We start from the raw sequence: 19,452 nt of genomic DNA, 5'->3' as shown, positions 1-19,452 counted from the left end.
GTGGCGTTTTTTTTGTTTGTTTTTTTGAGACAGACAACTCCAGTGTTATGTTTCACAGCTATGGTAATAACATACAGTACATTGTGACAGCACAAATTTGAGCTGTCTCAAAGAAGACAGATGTGGTGAGAACCGCCTTCTGTTCTTATGAGGAGGAGGAATGAAAAACAGACTGAAAGGTGGGTTGGAGGGGAAAAAACAAGAATGCTGACATCAGCTAGTTCACTGATATTTTAAAAGTCCACAAGACAACATTTCCAAGTCACTTACACAACAAAAAGGAGTCAAAAAATAACATTACATATGTTATTTTAATATTTTTTCTTTTGGAGATCTGTGTAAGAGTTCAGACTGGATTTTGCCATCAATTCGAAAAAAAAAAACACACAAACTAAAAACAATCAATCAGACAAAAAAAACACATGAACAATTCACATAAATATATTATGTAATTCTGTAGTAGATGGCACTAAGATCTGCCTGTAGTTTCTTGAAAGACGGTCTATTTCTGGGGTCGTACTGCCAGCAGCTGGTCATAAGTCTGGATATTTCCGACGGGCATCCATGTGGAGCAGGCATACGATATCCTGAAACACACCATGGACAGTCAAAACATACAGTATATTCACATAATCTTAACGCACTGTACACATTTTCTGATACATGTGAAATTTTTTAAAAAGGCCCCAGTGTCAGTCAGAGGCACAGTGAAGGAGCAGGAATTTTCCTCAGAGGCATCTGAACAACTTATCTCTGAGTTTTTACCTCTCTCCACTTCATCTCGTGTCTGCTGATTGGTCATGCTTGCGTAGGGCGTCATTCCCATGGAGAAGGTCTCCCACAATAGAACGCCAAAGCTCCACACGTCACTGTCAGTGGTATAACGACCTGAAAACACCAGCAGGGGGCAGCAATGACAAAGGCACAGACACAGGTCTCTTCTCAGATTTTAATTGACTAAAATTTCTGGGTGGATGCAGGCAGGCATAAAGGAGGGTTGTGGCTGCAGGAAAGAGGCAGTTGTGACATACCGTAGTTCAGGGCTTCAGGAGCCGTCCATTTGACAGGGATCTGTCTGAGGCCGCCCTCTGCAGAGTAGACACCGTCATCCTGCTGACGGGACATCCCAAAGTCACTGATCTTCACTACGTTATGCTCTGCAACCAGACAGTTTCTCGCTGCCAGGTCTCTTAAAAAAAGACAAGAGGACAGAAGGAGAAAGATGTAAGATGGATGTATACAGAGGCTATGTAAAATAGATACAAAAGAGACATAAAAACATCATGCACTGAATAAATAAAAACATGAACAGTGAGTGAACAGTCAGGAGAAAAAGGAGTGAGAGAACAGGTGTTCTTGTCATGTCTCCGGTGTTGCATGTAAGGCAGTTTGACATGCAGTGTTAAAGGCTGAGCAGCTACCAGCAGCCTGCTCTGATCTGTCCCCACCAGGCAAATCATACATGGCTCCTGCAATGAGTCAGATGTCACAACCTCATGTTTTTTTCCAGAGTACCGACAACCTCCCATGAAGCCTCAAAGTACCCCAATCATTCCCGTTCAACAACAGATCCCAGATTGTTAGAGTATTTTTGGATTGCAGCTTTTTCTCATTTTTCTTTCATTACATGCTTTGAAAGCAAGCTTTTTTCATTTTTGAAAGTTACTTACAAGACACCCATCTTTTGATCTCTATATCCAGTTCCCACCTCACTTTAAGATCCACCCCCTTGACAAATAACATATTTTGGTGATTTTTTAATTGAAAGGATGTAAACAGCCTCTCTAGGATATAGAAAAAAACATATATTTTCAGTGAACATTAATGCATAAATTGAACAAAATTCAAAAAAATAAAAACATCATTGTGGCACCCTACATAGTCAGTACTTAGTAACACCCCCTCTGGTAGATATCACAGCTTGCAAATGCTTTTTCAGCCAGTTAAAAGTCTTTCACTTCTTGTATTTGGGATTGTTTCCCATTCTTCCTCCCAAAAGGCTTCTAGTTCTGCAATATTCTTGGGCTGTCTTGCATGCACAATTCTTTTAAGATCTACCCACAGATTTTCAATTATGTTTAAGTCAGGGGACTGTGAGAGCCATTCCAAAACCTTCAGTTTGTGTCTCTTGAGGTAGTCCATGGTGGATTTCGAGGTATGTTTAGGATCATTATCCTACTGTAGAAGACTTCCTCCTTTCAGCTTCAGGTTTTTTTTACATACAGTTGGATGTTTGCTTCCAGAATTTGCTGATACTTAGTGGAATCCATTCTTCCCTCCACCCGCACAATGTTTCCTGTGCCACTGGCTGCAACACAACCCCAAAGCATGATGGATCCACCCCCATGCTTAACAGTTGTCAAGGTGTTCTTTTCATCAAATGCTTTTTTCCTCCAAACATACATTTGCTGATTGTAGCTAAAGAGTCCTATTTTAACTTCATCAGTCCACAGCACGTATTTCCATCAGGCTTCTGTAGATGTTCCATTGAATACTTTTGACATTGGATTTTATGATGAGGACGCAGGTAAGGTTTTCTTCTACTGACTCTCCCATGAAGGTCTCGTTTTTGCAAGCATTGCTGCACAGTGGAACGGTGCACCACCACTCCTGAGTCTGCCAAATCTTCCTGCAGGTTTTTTGCAGTCAAATGGGGGTTTAGATTTGCCCTTCAGAACAGCATACGAGCACTTTTCTCTGAGAGTTTTCTTTGTCTTCCAGATCTCATCTTGACCTCTACAGTTGCCCTTAACTGCCATCTCTTAATTACATTTCACAGTGTGGAAACTGCAAGCTGACAGCACTATGCTATCTTATAGCCTCCCTTTGCAATGTGGGCATCAATAACTTTCATTTTCAGAGTCTTACACAGCTGCTTAGAGAAACCCATGGCTGCTTGCTGTTTGCACAAAGTTTGAGGAGTCAGAGTATTTGTAAAGCTTTGAAACTGGCACCAGCTGACAATTCCTAATGGCAATTGTTGACATGCCTCAGGCCTAATGAGCTGATTAAGGTCTGAGACTTTGTAAAGAGAATCTGAGACTTTGGAACTCTGAGGCAGGGATGGGAATCAAGAACCGGTTCCAGTTGAGAACCAGTTCCAAACTGTCTGATCCATTGGAATTGTATGCCTTCGAGCTTATCAATTCCTCTTATCAATGCCCAGGTATGTGATGTTAATGGAAAAAGGCAAAACTCAACTGCGAGGGCAGTGCAGCCTCCAGACTGTCTACAGTACACACATGCCAGAGTCATCTTTGGTTATCTTGTAATTTATCTTCAAGAAGGCAGCAGTTGCAAACATGTTTTGATTTAACAACTAAATAATTGCCTTTGGGAGTCATATATTGTGAACTTTCTATGCCGTCATCACAGAGGAGAGCAGCGGACTCCAGTAACAAACGAGATGAGACCAGATACACACTGCAGCATTAAACAACTTAAACCAACTCTGAGGTAAGAAAAAGACAATAGAATAGAAAATAAGAAGAGAATAACTCGGTGCTCAGTTTGTTTCACCTCAAAAACCCTGCGCCCGTTCAGTGTCTTGGACAACGACGGCATTCCCCAGAGCTAACGGTGCAGCAGAGAAGCTGCTCTCCACTGCTTGAGACATAACGTTAATAACACAGCGGAGCACTCGCCTCCCCCTCATTTTGTTATTTTCATACAGGCAGGGACCATAAGATGCCTTCAAATTAATTAAGTCATTAATTAATGTTTACGTTTTGGCTGCAGACCATTTATCTTATCTACCAGTTATGTTTCATATATTCATCAACATGCAAAGTCATTGATAAACAGTGGAGAGACACTGAAAACCTGTGTAGACCTACTTTTTTTACACACAGAAAATTGATCAGGAATCGATAAGCGAATCGATAAAGAATCGGACCGATAAGCAGAATCAATAAATAGCACTGGTATCGATAAAATCTTATCTATTCACATCCCTACTCTTAGGGTACCCAAACTTTTGTGCATGCCACAATGATGTTTTTATCTTTTTTATTTTTGTTCAATTTATGACAAAAAGTATCCATTCATTAATGTTTGCAGAAAATATTGTTTTTTCTCCATATCCTAGAAAGGCTGTTTACATGTTTTCAATTTAAAAATCACCAAAATATGTTATTTGTCAAGGAGCCCAAACTTTTGCATACAACTGTAGACCCACTTTTCCTCTTGGCTCATGAAAAACGCACAAAATGTATCTGGCAAAGTTTAGAGTTTTAAAACAAGTAAAAAATAGAGCACTTCACACCCCTTTTAGCATTGGCTAATTTTAGAATTTATTTTAAAATCATATTTCTAGACTGAATGGTTTAGCACCTCCTTACTTAATCGTCTGTCTTTCCTTCTGTACTAGCGATCACTGCCTGAGGTAATCGAGCACTGCAGCATTAAATCTATCAACAATTAGGACAAAGAAGTATAGAGAGGCAGCATTTTCTTGTTATTGATCAAAACTGTCCATAAATATCTGAAATGCAACTTCATCAATTCCTTCAGGAAACATCTTAAAACTCACCTTTTTAACTTTTCTTCCAAGTAGTCTGTTTGGTATTTAAACATTTGCAGCTTGGCTTATTTTATGGTTTTTACTTTCTACTCAGTTTTGTGTTTCTTTGCAACACTTTAATTAGTCTATTAGTTTAAATGTGTTTAATGTGTTTTTAATAGAATTTGAGGTAAAGCATTCTGAACTTAATTTTATGTATGAAAGTTGATATAGGACAAGGTGTCGATTGTATTTCCCTTTGCACTGTTGGTTCGAAAATAAATTAGCAATTAAAGAACAACTTGCAGGTTGTTTATGTATCATGAAAATTATCCTGTGAAAGGTTAATGTGTGATTTTATTAGTTTAAAGAGACATAAAGGCAGAAATTAAGATGGAAAAGTTAGCTTTTTTTTTTTTCCAACAACACGTCATATTATGTCACAGAAGGAAGTCGCTCTGCCCATCCCAGCTGTAGTACACTGTGTGGTAGTAAGTACTGATGAGTCTGAGCACTCATAAATATTATTTAATATTCACTGAATGTGATCTAAATATTTTTATTTCCACCAGCATCTACATCAGCCTTGATGGAGTCTCTGAGGGAGGACTACTCAACATCACCAAAGACTCTACAAGAGAGCAGCGCTGTTTCGCAGAGTCTTCAGTGTGAAACCCAGCACAGATGTTGTGCTTCTCAGTTTGCACTTTGACATTATTACAAGTCATATTAATTCTAAAATTCATACTAATATTTACCAAGAGGTTACATTTTCAGTTTCAGACTGACTTGATTGTTTATTTATTTATATTTGAAACCTGGTAAGAGATTTATATGAAATTTGGGGAAAAATTTAGATCATGAATAATAAGTAATAAGTAAGTAATAATAATAGTGAGGAGTAGGGTCATTTTCTCATAGGCTTCTATACAATCGGACTTCTTTTTGGAGCCAGTGGAGTCGCCTCCTGCTGGCCATTAGAGAGAATGCAGGTTTAAGGCACTTCCGCATTGGCTTCACTTTTCAGACCTGGAACTAACTGCTTGGTTATATCATGCAGTGCAAGATACTACGGATACAAGCTGATATTTGTACATTAGTTTCTGTTATGGGTAAGTATCAATACTCCGGCCGGTAGTAGATGACCAGTACTAATTTTGTTAAAGTCTGATACATGATAGAAAACTTAACAATGTCGTGATGTGAACGCAGTGTTAGATATCGTTAGCTAACATCCATTGATGTGTACGTGTATATTCGTATCTATAAGCTATAACGCCGGTCACTCACCAAGACACCTGGTCAGTCCTCCACTAGTTCTCCTCACACCACTACTCAATTTCTCTCCTCTGACAGATATTCCTTGTAAACCTGGTGTCTTAGACACTTTGCAGGCTCATAATTATAAGGCTGTGATCCATCATATGCATATGAATAAACATTTACAACCTCTTCAAAACTAGCCTTGAGATCCATTCATTTCTTACTGTTCAACTGGACCGCTCTTCCTTATGTTACATCACTTGCAGTTTATCTTTTTGAATTCTCTCACAAAAACAACTTCAGAAGTCACTGTAGTGTGTATATATATAAGTATATTTTTATGAAAATCTACTTCCTGCATCATTTTCCTACACATTAACTCTGAGGGGTCTCCAACCTGAAAATTGGTCAAGAGTAGATCATCTCAATGTGTATACATACATACATGAGACATGAGATGGTGGTTTTATAGCAGTTATTCAAATTTTTAGACATTTCTCGACACACCATGCAGGTGTTTTCCTATGTCTCTTAAACAAAAATCTGTAAAAGCCCTGAGCACTTGCACTGTAGCTCTCTGAACAGGCTTTTGGATTGTTTATTCAGTTGGAGTTACTCCATTTTTGAGGATATTATGACATTTAGCCCTTGTTCCTTTTATTTTTGAACACATGTTTAAATTACTTTGGACAAAAGTGTTAAAGAGCCAAATAAATGACATGAAATACACTCTCCTGAATTCAGGGTTATGCTGACTTTTATTAGTTTCTTCTTGTGTAATTGTGATTTTCAGTGACATAAATCAGAGGTATAAATAGTAGGTCAGCCAGTAGAGCATGTTTACAACTTCCTCTTCAAGGACACAACAGCTATCAACCTTGATTTTCCCATCAACCGGTAAACTGCTACATAAAAATGATAAGGGGAAGTGCTGTGTGGAAAGTGTAATCAACAGTTAGGTGAAGTAAATGGGAAGTGAATGTGCACCACTCTTGTTCTTATCGAAACTACATTATATTGTATGTGAAATAGAGCATATGTTTTGAAATAGCACTCATTCATTTTCAATGGAGTCATTGTTTGTATAACACACTGCTCGACAGAGCAGAAATCTCGACAAAGTACATTATCACATGCTCCTTTGTGCTTGCTTTGATTGTGTTGTTACATATTTCTTGTATGCCTTGCAAAGTGTACGTGTATATCTGACATTATATTGACAAATAAAACCACTAAGAGGGTGAAAATATGCTTTTAATATTACTTAAAGTAACTAAATTGTCCCCAGCAAGGGTGTTATACAAACATTGATTGGTTGACTGATTGACCAACCTGTGGATGCACTTCTTCCTCTCCAGGTATTCCATGCCAGCTGCTACATTTTCTGTCATTTTGACCAACATCTTAGATGTTAGACTCTGACCCTCATGCCGCAAGAAGGAGAGAAAATCACCACCTTATGAAATGTGTAGACACACACACACACACACACACACACATATATATATTGAGTGATGATGGAGGAACAAAGTGGGGAAGCAATAATGGTCCAATAAATCTTGGAGTTGTTGGGTAAACAAGCTGAGAGGTATAAACGTAGCGTCTAACAGCATCATATTTACCTTGAATGAGCTCCATGATGATGTAGATGGGCTGTTTCTGTGTGCACACACCTATCAGCTTCACAATGTTCGGATGGTCATACTGCTTCAGGATCCTGGACAGCACAGGAGAAGAGTACAAAGAAGTGTGTGTGCGCGTGTGTGTGCGTGCGTGCGTGTGCGTGTGTGTGCGTACTAACCTGGCTTCCATTAGGAACTTATTCTTGTGCTCAGGGGCCAGGCTCTCTTTGCAGGATTTTACAGCTACAGGAGTGTTATCAGAGCGTAAATGTCCACTGTACACCTCTCCAAAGTTACCCTGTGTAGTCAGCCAGCATATTCAGTCAGTCTTTTCTTATCTCATATCTAATCCAGTACAACTTAATTCATGACAGATCCACACTTGCACCTACAAAAGTTATTTTCATTAATGAACTGGCACCACATGTGCACAATTTTTCTAGAGATGGCACAGTCAGTCAGTCCAACATGTTTGTCCAGACTAAAATATTTCAGCAACTATTAGATTGAATGCCATGAAATTTTGTACAGACATTCATGGTTCCCAAAGGATGAACCCCAATAACTTTGGCGATCCCCTGACTTTTCCTCTAGCACCACCATGGTGGTTTTGAGTTAAATGTCTATTGAGTGGATTTTGGTACACACATTCAAGTCCCTGTCAGGATGGATTTCATGATCACTTTCACTCAAGCACCATCACCAGGTCTTTGGCTTATGTCAAAATACTGCACTTGCAAAACTAATTACATTCCCATCAGCCTCAGCTGGATTGTGTTCAATGCTACTCAACAAAAGTTAGCATGCTAACATGCTAACTAAGATGGTGAACATGGTAAACATTATCACTGTGTCCCAAAGATACTCCATACCAACTATATGTAGCCTACTCATCTTCATGGATGCTACATCGTTTTTTTTTTTTGTTAAATGTCCTGCCGCCATGAACCCTTCAGCCAGTCATTCTTTAGGCAGGTCTTCCTTGCCCAGTAACCAGACTTCCCATTAAGTTTTATGCAAATCTGTTCACAACATTTCAAGATATCTCACTGAGAGATGGACAAATAAAACACAATTAAACCCAACACAGACTCTGTTGGTGGGGGATATAAAAAGCAATGAATAAAAAATTTGTTTTTCTCTCTTGATTAAAATCAAACATTGGTAATCTTCCATATTTTAGTCAGCAGATGTGAAGCTTACCCACCCGTCCAATGAAGTGTCCCAAGATAATATCATCATGTTCCAGGACCCACTTGTCCTAATGGGGTTTAATGAACAGTGAGACACATAGCAGTGCTGTTTCATTAATAAACAGACAGTATGTTTATATTTAGAGCGTCTGAAGCTCAAGGATAACATTTACAGTGTTCACATACAGAGAAAAAGACAAATGAGCAGGCTTTCTGTGTATGTGTGTGTGTGTGTGTGTATGTGTGTGTGTGTTTGTTTGTGTGTGTGTGTGTGTGTGCTGCAGCAGACCGAATGATGCAGTACCTTCAGCACAGGATTTTTCAGTACTATATCAGACTTCTTGGTGATGTGTTGTCGTGAGGACAGGAGATGATGGATCAGCAGAGGGATACTGGGGAAGCCTTCCCCATCCAGACGGTACAGATTCTACTGACACACATGGGAAAGCATTCACAGGGGTGAACACACACACAAACACAAAGGAAGCAGACAAACTTCCTCATATAATAAAAAAACACATCCCTAAATAGCAGCATATCAATCAAATAACCTTAATTTAAACTGAATTGTTAAGACTTTTTAAATCGCTTAGACTTATATCTATTCTGTGTTCATTCTAAACATCTGAACTTATGTTTAACTTTTAGGCAATAACACATGATAGGAAATAGCACCTCATAAATACATGCTTCCATAACATCCTCTTATAGACATAAAAATGGGAAGGAAACAGCACATCAACAGTACACATATATCATATTATAGCACATATTAAAACCATATGATTTAAAACGCACACAGAACCACAGAGGGACTATATAAAATGTAAAATGTATTTCTACAACTTTTTCCATCTACAAATACTTTCTGTTCCATTGAGCAGATTTACTTACATCTGTACTCTGAATGAGGAAATGCTTGCAGGAGCCACCCCATTGCACAGAGAGCACATACCCCTGCTTTTCTTGACTCTTCCTCACTAAGAAGTCTCCGTCATTCTTCAGCAGCTGCTGGACCTCCGGCCTGGGAATGGCTCCATGGTACCAGTCCTGCTGCCCCAGAGGACGATCCACGTCATGCACCGGTGAGGAGAGCACCGGAAGCACCTGGAGGCAGGAAGACAGAGAAAGCAGAATCTTTAAAGCTGGCATGAATAATGAAACAATGGGAATGATAGAGGATGGATTTTAAGGTGATTCTGCGGAAATTATATGGAAATACTTCAAAGAAGAGTTTGTAATACTTTAAAGTCAGGCTGCACCACCCTTCATGCCTCCAGGGTACCGCACAGTCAGTTGTGCAAGTTGGAAAGGAGAAGTAGTTCACATTTTGCCAAAAAATCTGCAAATAATTTAGGCTTGAAGTCCAGCACATTATAGACATAAACATTTTATATGCTCAAGATTGTCTTTTACAGCATGTGCACAGTAATTTTTTTTCAATTTGGCAGATTAAAAACTGAAAGAATGACTGCACGAGGCCTTTTTCTGTTGAGAGTTTGTGTTCAGGACAGATGGGTCATGACTCTACATGTGCTATCATCTGTCAGCGATGATAAAACGATGAAATGTAAACAGGCTGCCTGAGAAGTAAACTTAGTTTTAGGTCAGGCAGAATTTCGAAGAGCAATAACTTGACCGACAAAGCTGACCTCAATAAGTCAAGATGTGCCTCCAGGAGCACAAGACCCCGAGGAAAGATTACATGCCCGAGTGAGAGGAGGATACACTTCCACCAGAACATGATGAATTGTTTGTTGTGTGGTAAGAGGTTTCAGCACACACAACAGGCACTCCAGTTAAAGTTAGGAGCAGGAAGGTAGAAGAGCGTCTTTCTTCTGGAACAAGTGTCCTTCCTGTTCAAACGTCCTTCAGCAACACACTGAGACAAAGATGTTGTTTCATGTTTACAGTGTGGTGCTTTAAATTTTAATATAATCACTTGTATTCTGTCTATCATTAGTTGGTGTATAATTATTGTGTCTCATTTGTAATTTAGTGTTTAACCTACCTCACATTTGGGTTTAAACAGGCCGCTCAGATTGTTTATGATCCCGTCCATGCGTAGTTTGGAAGGGGCCTGCATGTGGTCCTGAAAAGCAGAGTAATATATTTTATAACATATTATTCAGTAGGTCCTGTTACTAAGAGTTGTTTTGATTATATAAGGTAAAGTTGTTCATTAAAATAGCTGGTTTGCTACAGACATAACTGCAGTAAAAACTAATTTAGTAATTAAATATTCTGTATTTAAACTTAGAGAAATTAAAAACCCATTCTATAGGTTTATACTCAGTATAAACATTTTCTTCTTCACACCCAAAACCATTCCAATCATCTATGACCCAACTTGACATCTTTCTTCCTCATAACACAACTTTGATTCAGAGGTTACACAACACACAAACATTTTTTTTATCTGGCAGTGACAGAATCAGTATTCAGATCCTTTACATGAGTAAAACTAAAGTCCTGCATTGAATGTTTTATATAAGTGAAAGTACAGTTATTTATATGTATACAGTAGCTAAATGTATTTAAAGTATGAAAAGTAAATGTACTCATTATACAGCAGAACTGCTCTTGATAGCATTGTATTATTGTCATATGACTGTACTGTATTATTATTACTGATGGATTAACGTGCATTTTCACCGTAGCTGTTTTTAATGACTTTACAAACTTTACAAACACTAAAATGTGTGGAATAGAAGCATAAAGTAGTATAAAATAGAAATACTTAAGTAAAGTAAAAGTAATTTAAAATCAAAAGTGTACTCCAATGATTTAGTATTGCACTTTCATCAATTTAAAAACAAACTTTTTTTTTTTTAACTGAGTAGTACTCCTCGTGAAGAATGAATTAAACTTCAAGAGTAAAATTGGTGGAGTGCCCCTTTAAGTTTACCAGGGAGACTTCACTGAGAGCCAGGCTATCCTTTTTCAGCAGGACACACAGTCACACCTGGATGCTGCTCAGTACAAGCATCGTCTGAGTTGGAGGTTAATGCAGTTTTTAGATTGTGAGCTAGAAAGAGACAAGGATAGGGGAGAGTCTGAGAGACAGAACATACATTGCTTGTGTTGGATGAAAGTGAGACGCTATCTGTGTCCAGCTGCAGAGCAGAAGGAGGTTCTCTGGAGCCCAGCTTGTCTAGCTTCTCCTTCAGAAGCAACCTCTGAGCCTCCAGCTTGGCTCTCATGCCCTGAGACAGAATAACCTGCTGCCGACACTCCTCCAGCGCATGTCTCTTGCTGAACTGGTAGACCCTGGACACATCAGCAGAGAGAGCGGTATTACATCAGGGAAGGTTAATCAGAACTTTTTAGTGCAAACAACACAAGGGGCTGCACAAGTCAATAAAGAAATTCAATTAATTAGACAGTACACGACAACACAGACGCCAATAAAAAGCCTATCTGTTCAAAATGGGTTTTCAGATGTTCCCATTAACAATCGCAATCAATAGAAGGCTTCTTCTCTAGTGACAGATTAGTCAGCCCTGGTGCTGGATTTTGAGCATGTAAGACCAGTAAACCTCAAATGACTCAAGACATCTGTGAGTGAGGTGAAAAAAACTTCTGAGAAAAGCAGCAGGGGCTTGATTACAAGGTTCAGAAGAATGATGACGACCAGTGCATGTCCGGATTAACCTGTTAGAGGGCCCCAGAGCAAAGATTGGCTGTTGGACCCCTATTGGCCACCCATATCTCGCTCTATACACTGTGCAAACAGCAGGCAGTTTGTGGTAATTTGATTGGAGCTGAAATTATTAGTCAATTAACTGATCAGCTTCATCAGTGACCACTTTTCCAATGATCTCAGAGTGATGGAGCGTAGGAGCCAGAGAGGCAAGTTTGCTCACGTTTCCTCAGGTAAACCACAAGAGGTCACATTATTTACAAAACGTTTCTCAATAATGCTGACCAAAGGGCAGTTTAACCTCCTCTCCCCTCGCCACCACCATATGTGCTGCCCTTAAAAGTTGTCAACTTTTTGCAAATAAACACATTATTTCCAGCTGTCCTCCAGGAGCTTGTTAATGACTCCATCACTCCCATGGGACTTTAAACCTCTAACACCTTCAGACAGCCTCATCAACCAAGACAAATGAGGGGATAGAGCTCCATAACTCTGGTCCATACTGCTGTATTATAATTCATATAAGGCACTCACTGCCCCCTGAGACCACACTGGTTATTAGCTGTTGCCCAGCCAAGAGCAGACTGAACTCTCCCGAAGTGAAGGAGCAAACTTCAGTAATTTGTTTTCACAGCTACCAAAGGCTCTGTGCTTTCACTTCTTTAACCTCTGTATACAACATCAGAGAATCATTGATTTTGGCCAGTGTCTGTTGTCCGCTCACCTCTGGCCCTTCCTGACACCTTCCCTCTCTGCATCCAGCTCGAGCTCCAACTGCTCAACTGATGTCTGCTGGGAGCCAAGAGTCCGAGCCAGACCCAGTAGCTCCTCCTCTACCGTGGTCAGCCTGCGAGAAGCGGACAGAGAGAGAGGAAGTAATTGATGCAAAACACCCAGAGGAAATAAGAGGTAAAAAGAACAGGGGAGGGGTAAGAAAGACAAGGAGAAGGAAGTAGTTGAGACATTAAAAAGGAAATTGGTGTTTAGTCATATGGATGATACTGCATTGTTAGTTCTCACTTGTGCTGGATTGTCTCAAGTGTGAGGTCGTTTAGTTCAATATCTCGGGGATTTAGTCTCTCAGTGTCCTCCAGAAGACTACAATCAAATTCTGCACAGGCAGGAATCTCACTCACAGACCTACACACACACACACACACACACACACACACACACACACACACACACACAGTTCATACAGTTATCACTCTGGGTTTTCATGACTGAGTGGTTGACCTCTGAGGGGGAAAGGTTTGTCTCTGTCTACCTGTTCTGGTGGATGAAGCTCTCATACTCTTTGTGAGGATCGATGGCCGTTAGAGCAGAAGACATCTCTCTGTGGATGCGCACCACCTCATGATGGAGGAGAGTGGAAATATCGAAATACTCCTGCAGGATCTCCTTTCTGGTTCAGAGGTCAGGGAGTTAAGATGAAACGAGAATTAGACAGACGAGATACACAGACGCTGGACTCCTCAGTGACATTTTTAGCCAAAATCAAACCACATATACTGTGTTTTATTGCATGAAACTACTGAATAAAGACCTTTTTCATTGTTTTCCTTATTACTTCTATTTTTTTGGTTTGATTTTCTTGCCTTATATTTCTTGAAAGTTTTTGTAAATGTTTGTACAAGTTTTCTCGAGTACACAAACAAGGACAAGCTGTAAGAACAGCTGCTTCTCTCAATCACATGATCATTAACCTAACTTGTGATGAAAAAAATAAATACAGCAGAATGTTCACTGACATGCATGAACTATCTCAAGAAAATGTCAAGTCTCTGCAAGTTGATATTGTTCTAGTGTTAATTAATACAAATGGCTGCCCGGAAGTTAGAAAACACTTAGTGTAATTTGTGGGAAATGCTTGAAAAGTGGTAGCAATGGAGAGTTTAAAGATTTATAATTAATCTGCAAAACATATCATCACTAACTGTGGTATAATTTAGTAAAATATGCACTTAAGGTAAGTGAATAGATTGAAATCATGTTTGTCATTCACACACACACACACGCATGCATGTGCACAGACGTCACTACACTCTGCAGTATATTTGATCTTACAATATGAGCACCATCTCCTGCTGCAGAGTCTGCAGCGCGTTGAGCAGGGCAGGCTGGATCAGACTGTAGTGGTGCTGATGGTAAACTTGAGCTGCTCGTACAGACAGCACATACTCATTATGCAGCTCATGGAGTTTCAGGGAAGCCTTTATGTACCGCTCTTTAGCCTTCTCACGCTCTTTATCTGTGAACACACATACGCACAATACAGGAAGGGGAAGACACACTTTGTCATGATGGAAATACTCTTATCAGATGTGTGCAATACATTTAAAAAACCAGCCAGACTGTGCCATCAGTATGAAAGTAACCATTCAGAGAAGTGAGTGATACCGGGAATCCCTACCTTTATTGGCCTCTTGGAACTTCCTCTTAGCCTGAGTTGCATCTTTCACTGCCTGCCTGTAGCTATTCTTCAACCTCTCCAGCTCAGTCTGAGTCACCTGCAGCAGCACACAAAGCATCTTTAACAGCACACATACCACAGGAAAAGACATCTACAATGAAAGGATGGGTGTGATTCAAAATCTATGTGGTCAAAAGCACACAAAAGACAGTGAGATTCATATGACACAGGAAGTGGCCCCATAATGTTTCACTGCAGATGAACATGAGAGAAAACATGAGGAAATGATCTGACCTTTGCTGTGCTGCTGGTGGCAGTGCTTCAAAACCTCACCTGATAGTATCTCTGTTGCTCAGTTTCAATCACAAAATCAATTCTATCTATTGTACTTACACATGCACACAAAACTACTCTGAGCTTTGTCTGCACAGCACAGTAAGAAAATTAAAACAAACAAACTGCGACCCCGTATGGATCGCTGAAAATGAACACAAATGAACACATCATTTGCTTGAATTGGGTAATAAGAAACAGTGCGGTGCGGCCACCAGTTTGAGATAGCATCAAAATGCATTTGCACACCATCTTTCCAGTCTATTGAATCTCATTTCATTTGACTGCCGTCTATTTATAAAATCTGCAAATGGATTTTAAAGCGACAGCCTCTGCTTTCTCATAAGAATCTTGTCATAAAAGTATTCTAGTACTATGATTAGTCCTCTTTTTGTACACATAAAAATACCATCAAGAAAAATAAACATGGTGATAGTGGAAATCAACTTTGAACTTTGTACAAAAAAAAACCCCTTCTCATTGTGCTATTTTGAAAGTGGTCACAAAACAAATGAAGTATATCTTCATGAAGTTTTCAAGTATATCACTGCTTAAAAATGCAAAGAAATAAAAGAGTAAAAGTGTGTGATAACTGTTGTCCTTTAAGAGTAAACCTAAAATACTCATATTTAATTTAGCTTTTAGTTTGCCTTTGTGTTTGTGTTGTCTGTCTGTGTTTCTTTTTTTTCCCTTTGCTCCACAAACAAACTTGAATTTATATACATGGTAGACGAGCAGGTAAAAAAACGTCAACCAGAAGGTTATTAATAGAGCAGTGAAAACACAAACATGATGATTAGTTCAACATCTATGTCTTAACACATCTTACTATACAAAGATGGTGCATCTGCCTGTTGACATGATTGTGGTTGTTTGTAAGAAGGTAAAGGTTTACTCGAGTTTCTGTGTGCGTTTGCGTGTGTTTTAGTCACACCTTACTGAGTTCCTGTCTCAGCAGGTTCCACTGCTCTGCGTAGGTTTTGCGGAGCTGCTGTTTGTCTCTGATGAGGAGTGTCAGCTTGCTGATGGGACCATCCAGCAGATCCTCAGAGTGCTTCTTCATCACCTGACTGAGAAAGTCTGTCTGAGAGACCAGCACTTCCCACGACTGACAGGCAGGCAAAGGTCAGAGAAACAGGAAAAAATCAATAAATGGAAATCATCAGAGAGAGAGAGCATTGCTGTAGTATATCCATGGTTCAGCATGTACTGTAGACTCAGTCTTGTTTATCTGCATTTGGATCCACATCCACTTGTCTGATTTTTATCTCAAAAACTACTCAATAACTTCCCAAACATTTAGTGTGAAGTCAGGCTATGTGCCCATGTATAACACACTTCCCTTTTTTGCTCATAACGTCTGAACTGAGAGAAATTAAAAGTTTTGCTTTTACTACCCATTTCCTACAAAATGACCCTCTTTTTCAACACTACTAATTTCATCCAATCTTTGCAGTACTTGGTAGATTATACTCTATATTTGGAATACTCCAGGACAACTCATATTTGCTGTCATGTCATGTTTTCCTTTAAATGGCTGCCAAAGTCATAGACATGTCCTATTGTAACCAAATTTGCGGTATGTCAAATTTGGTGCGTGTATGACCAACTGCAGATGACACAAAGTTTGTTTTGAACAATCTTACAAAACATAATGGCATTTTGCCAACAGCTGGCACAACAGCAAAATGAGAAATTGAAATAGTCCTTGAAGTTTTGCACCATTCATGCAGATGAATATATTTAAATAGTTTTAAACTATTAAAAGTAGCTTTCAGTTTCAGTTGTCTGTCTGTATATATAGACAGACAATATATGGGTAGATGAGCCAGTAAAGATTGTCTACCAGAAGGTTATCAGTAGAGCAGCATAAATACAAAACGGTGATCAAAAACCAGAAATCTCCTAATGGTATGAGTCCCTCACAAAAATTAAGAAAAGCAAACATTTACACTTTTACTTTAGGATAGTTTAGGCCAGTCACATACAACGTATTTTGTACTTTGCACCTAAATGCACACAATGACTGTTAAGCCGTCTCTGGACCTGTTGTTTAGAGTATATTGATCTTTTTTTCAATCATGTTCTGTTTCAGGTTCAGAATTTATTTGTGATTTTTATGAAAATGAAACACATTTGTGTTGAGAGCATAAAAACAAGCTAAACTCTAATTGAGGAAGTATTTTTCCCCAGGATGACCACATATACATGAGTCACTTTCAGATATTTCAAACTCTGTTGCATAAATACTGAAGTAGAAAGAAACCTAGGTGAGTGGAGAACAATTTATTTTAGAGGGCCACTCAAATATTTAAATAGTTCAAACAGTTATTTTATGTTATTTATTAATATTTTGTACCTCACCTGAATTTTGAAAACTAATATTAAATAAGCTGAATTCACACATCCTGCACTTTGAAATGGTTTTCACACAGCTGCTGCTCAGTTGATGATCAACCTGTCTAAGAGCTCACCTTGTTGAGCTGGCTGATGTAGTCCAGTCCTGCACCGGGCTGAGGCCGGTCCAGCTTCTCCACCATGGCAGCCATGTGGTGCAGCTGCACTGAAAACTCCCGCTCACTCTTTGCCCGCTGACCCATCCACTTCTTCATGACCTCCATCAGGTGAAGCTCTGAATCCAGCAACCGCATGACAGCTGCATGTGCCTGAGGGCATCGCAGGTCCTCCCCAAACCCCATTTCTAAACCATAAACTCTCCTTCCTGACAAAGACCTGTTGTCAGCAGTAATTCCTGAAGACCCTTTGAGTTCTCATGAAAGGGACAGAGACAGAGTGGCGAGCTGTTGAAGCAGCTGCTACTGGCCAAGACAGGTTATTTCTCTGTGGCCGGAGATGGGTTTCACTTCCCTGTGTGAAAAAAATGTACAGAGGTTCAAGTGAGGCAGCAACTTCCTCATGTCTGTTTGAATGTGTTTGTAATTCTAATTTTGCTTTCAATTCAGGACCAACTTTAGAGGTACAATAATTCAAAAAATATGAATTTATGATATCATCATCATCTAAAATGAAATTATTACGACGTTTCAAAAAAGCCCTGGCGGAAACCACTGAGCTCATAACAGGTCCAATCTGCATTTAACTTAACAGCCACAGAAACTTCAAAAGATATTTTAAGCAGTGGAATAACATTAACTCAAGTACTGTAGCTACGCACAGTATTATTCTACATTACTTTTACTTTACTTTTACTTTTGATCCTTTAAATATGCATCTTGCTGTTAAATACAGTACATAAATACAGTACTTGAGTATTTCTACACATTATTTTATTGACATTAAGGATCTGAATACTTCTTCCACCACTAGATACTTTCATTTTTTTTTCCCCCAACAAGTGTTTCAAATGTTTTAACCCTTGCATACTGTTGGACATGGCCCTGAGTTGCAAAACACAACGCCAACAATGTTGTTGTGTTTAGTGAAACAATATAGTGTTTTGCACCTCAGGGCCACCACACTGTTTAGTTCCTATTTGAACCATTTTTACATTTGAGAGTAGTAAAGACATCCTGAACACCTTTATTTTAGCCTGAAATTAGTAATATTTCTAAAGTGACCCAGAATATACAAAAATGGAAATATTTTTGGGAAAAAATATATTTTTGTGCAGGTGATACACATTAAATTTGACCAGTATTTATTCAACAATTCAAAACTCACAATTCTAATTTGTTGCATGTTTCACATTCAATAAAATCATGATTATAACACAGGACCATGATGCAGTGTGATAGTGAATGCTTTTTTCTCCATAAACAAATAGCATAAAACCTAAAGAATACACACACTCTCTCTGAAAACTTCATTAAGGATTAATCACCCATTTATTAATGAAGGTATTTACAGGTTATTAGAGCAGTGCTGCTTCAAAATCTCCGTAAAGTGACCTGAAAGCTTGATGTAGGCAGGTGGAGGTTAAATGCAACTGTACATGCAGTAGATGGGCAGGGATGCTATTTAACCATGGTTCCCACACCTTCTTATCAAATTCAAGGACTTTCCAGGCCCAATTCCCTCGAATTCAATGACCCAACATGGCATAGTTTGAGACATGGATCAAGGTTAATTACTGTTACAACAGTTTTTATGATGAGAACTAGCAGGCCTGACAGAAGCTCACAGACTATGTGGTCTCTTGCCTTCTCTAACACAACACAGCAAAACTATCCTTTTCTCGGACGAAATATATAAGTTCAAGCACTTTCAATGACCCATGTCTATTTATGTCTGCTTTCAAAAACTTTCAAGGCCTTGATTTTTCTTTTTCTTTCTCAAATTCACAAACTTTCAAGGATTTGAAGGACCCGTGGCAGCCCAGTTAACATTTAAGTGCAGCCAGTGTGTTGAAACTTCTTCTGTGAGTGCTGGTTTTTAAAATAAACTGCATATCATTTTTGCACCACAACAGACAGTAAAAAAACTGCTGATGGTGTCTGGTGCATAAAAAATGCTTTTCTTTTTCG

General features: G+C 39.1%; 1 protein-coding gene across 2 annotated transcripts; it reads right to left on the bottom strand.

Moving 5' to 3' along the window:
• Positions 1-294: 294 nt before the first annotated feature.
• On the bottom strand, positions 295-17,823 carry fes (FES proto-oncogene, tyrosine kinase). Of its 2 annotated transcripts, XM_067590684.1 has the most exons (18): positions 17,443-17,823; positions 15,903-16,076; positions 14,636-14,732; positions 14,290-14,473; positions 13,490-13,627; positions 13,243-13,362; positions 12,947-13,069; positions 11,654-11,849; positions 10,591-10,671; positions 9,474-9,686; positions 8,884-9,006; positions 8,594-8,647; positions 7,566-7,684; positions 7,387-7,481; positions 7,097-7,220; positions 1,032-1,189; positions 766-888; positions 295-587 (listed from the first exon to the last, which is right to left on the bottom strand). In XM_067590684.1, the coding sequence occupies exons 1-18, from the start codon at positions 17,665-17,667 to the stop codon at positions 445-447; spliced, it is 2,490 nt and encodes an 829-aa protein (XP_067446785.1). In that variant the 5' UTR covers positions 17,668-17,823; the 3' UTR covers positions 295-444. The 2 variants fall into 2 exon arrangements, 1 of the variants encoding a protein (XP_067446785.1); XR_010928485.1 differs by lacking the exon at positions 295-587 and having other exon boundaries at positions 1,032-1,187.
• Between the last annotated feature and the right edge of the window lie 1,629 nt (positions 17,824-19,452).

The sequence above is a fragment of the Thunnus thynnus genome, chromosome 1 (genome assembly GCF_963924715.1).
Source record: "Thunnus thynnus chromosome 1, fThuThy2.1, whole genome shotgun sequence".
In the NCBI taxonomy this organism is placed as follows: domain Eukaryota; kingdom Metazoa; phylum Chordata; class Actinopteri; order Scombriformes; family Scombridae; genus Thunnus; species Thunnus thynnus.
The sequence above is the reverse complement of the archived record's forward strand: the minus strand, read 5'-3'. Positions and strand labels throughout refer to the sequence as shown.

Coding starts and splice junctions, on each gene's coding strand:
- fes (XM_067590684.1), bottom strand. CDS start 17,667: ATGGGGTTTGGGGAGGACCTGCGATGCCCTCAGGCACATGCAGCTGTC. Junction 8,648..8,883: donor TGAAAAATCCTGTGCTGAAG/GTACTGCATCAT, acceptor AAACCCCATTAG/GACAAGTGGGTCCTGGAACA. Junction 1,190..7,096: donor AGGAAGAAGTGCATCCACAG/GTTGGTCAATCA, acceptor TCTTTTTTTAAG/AGACCTGGCAGCGAGAAACT.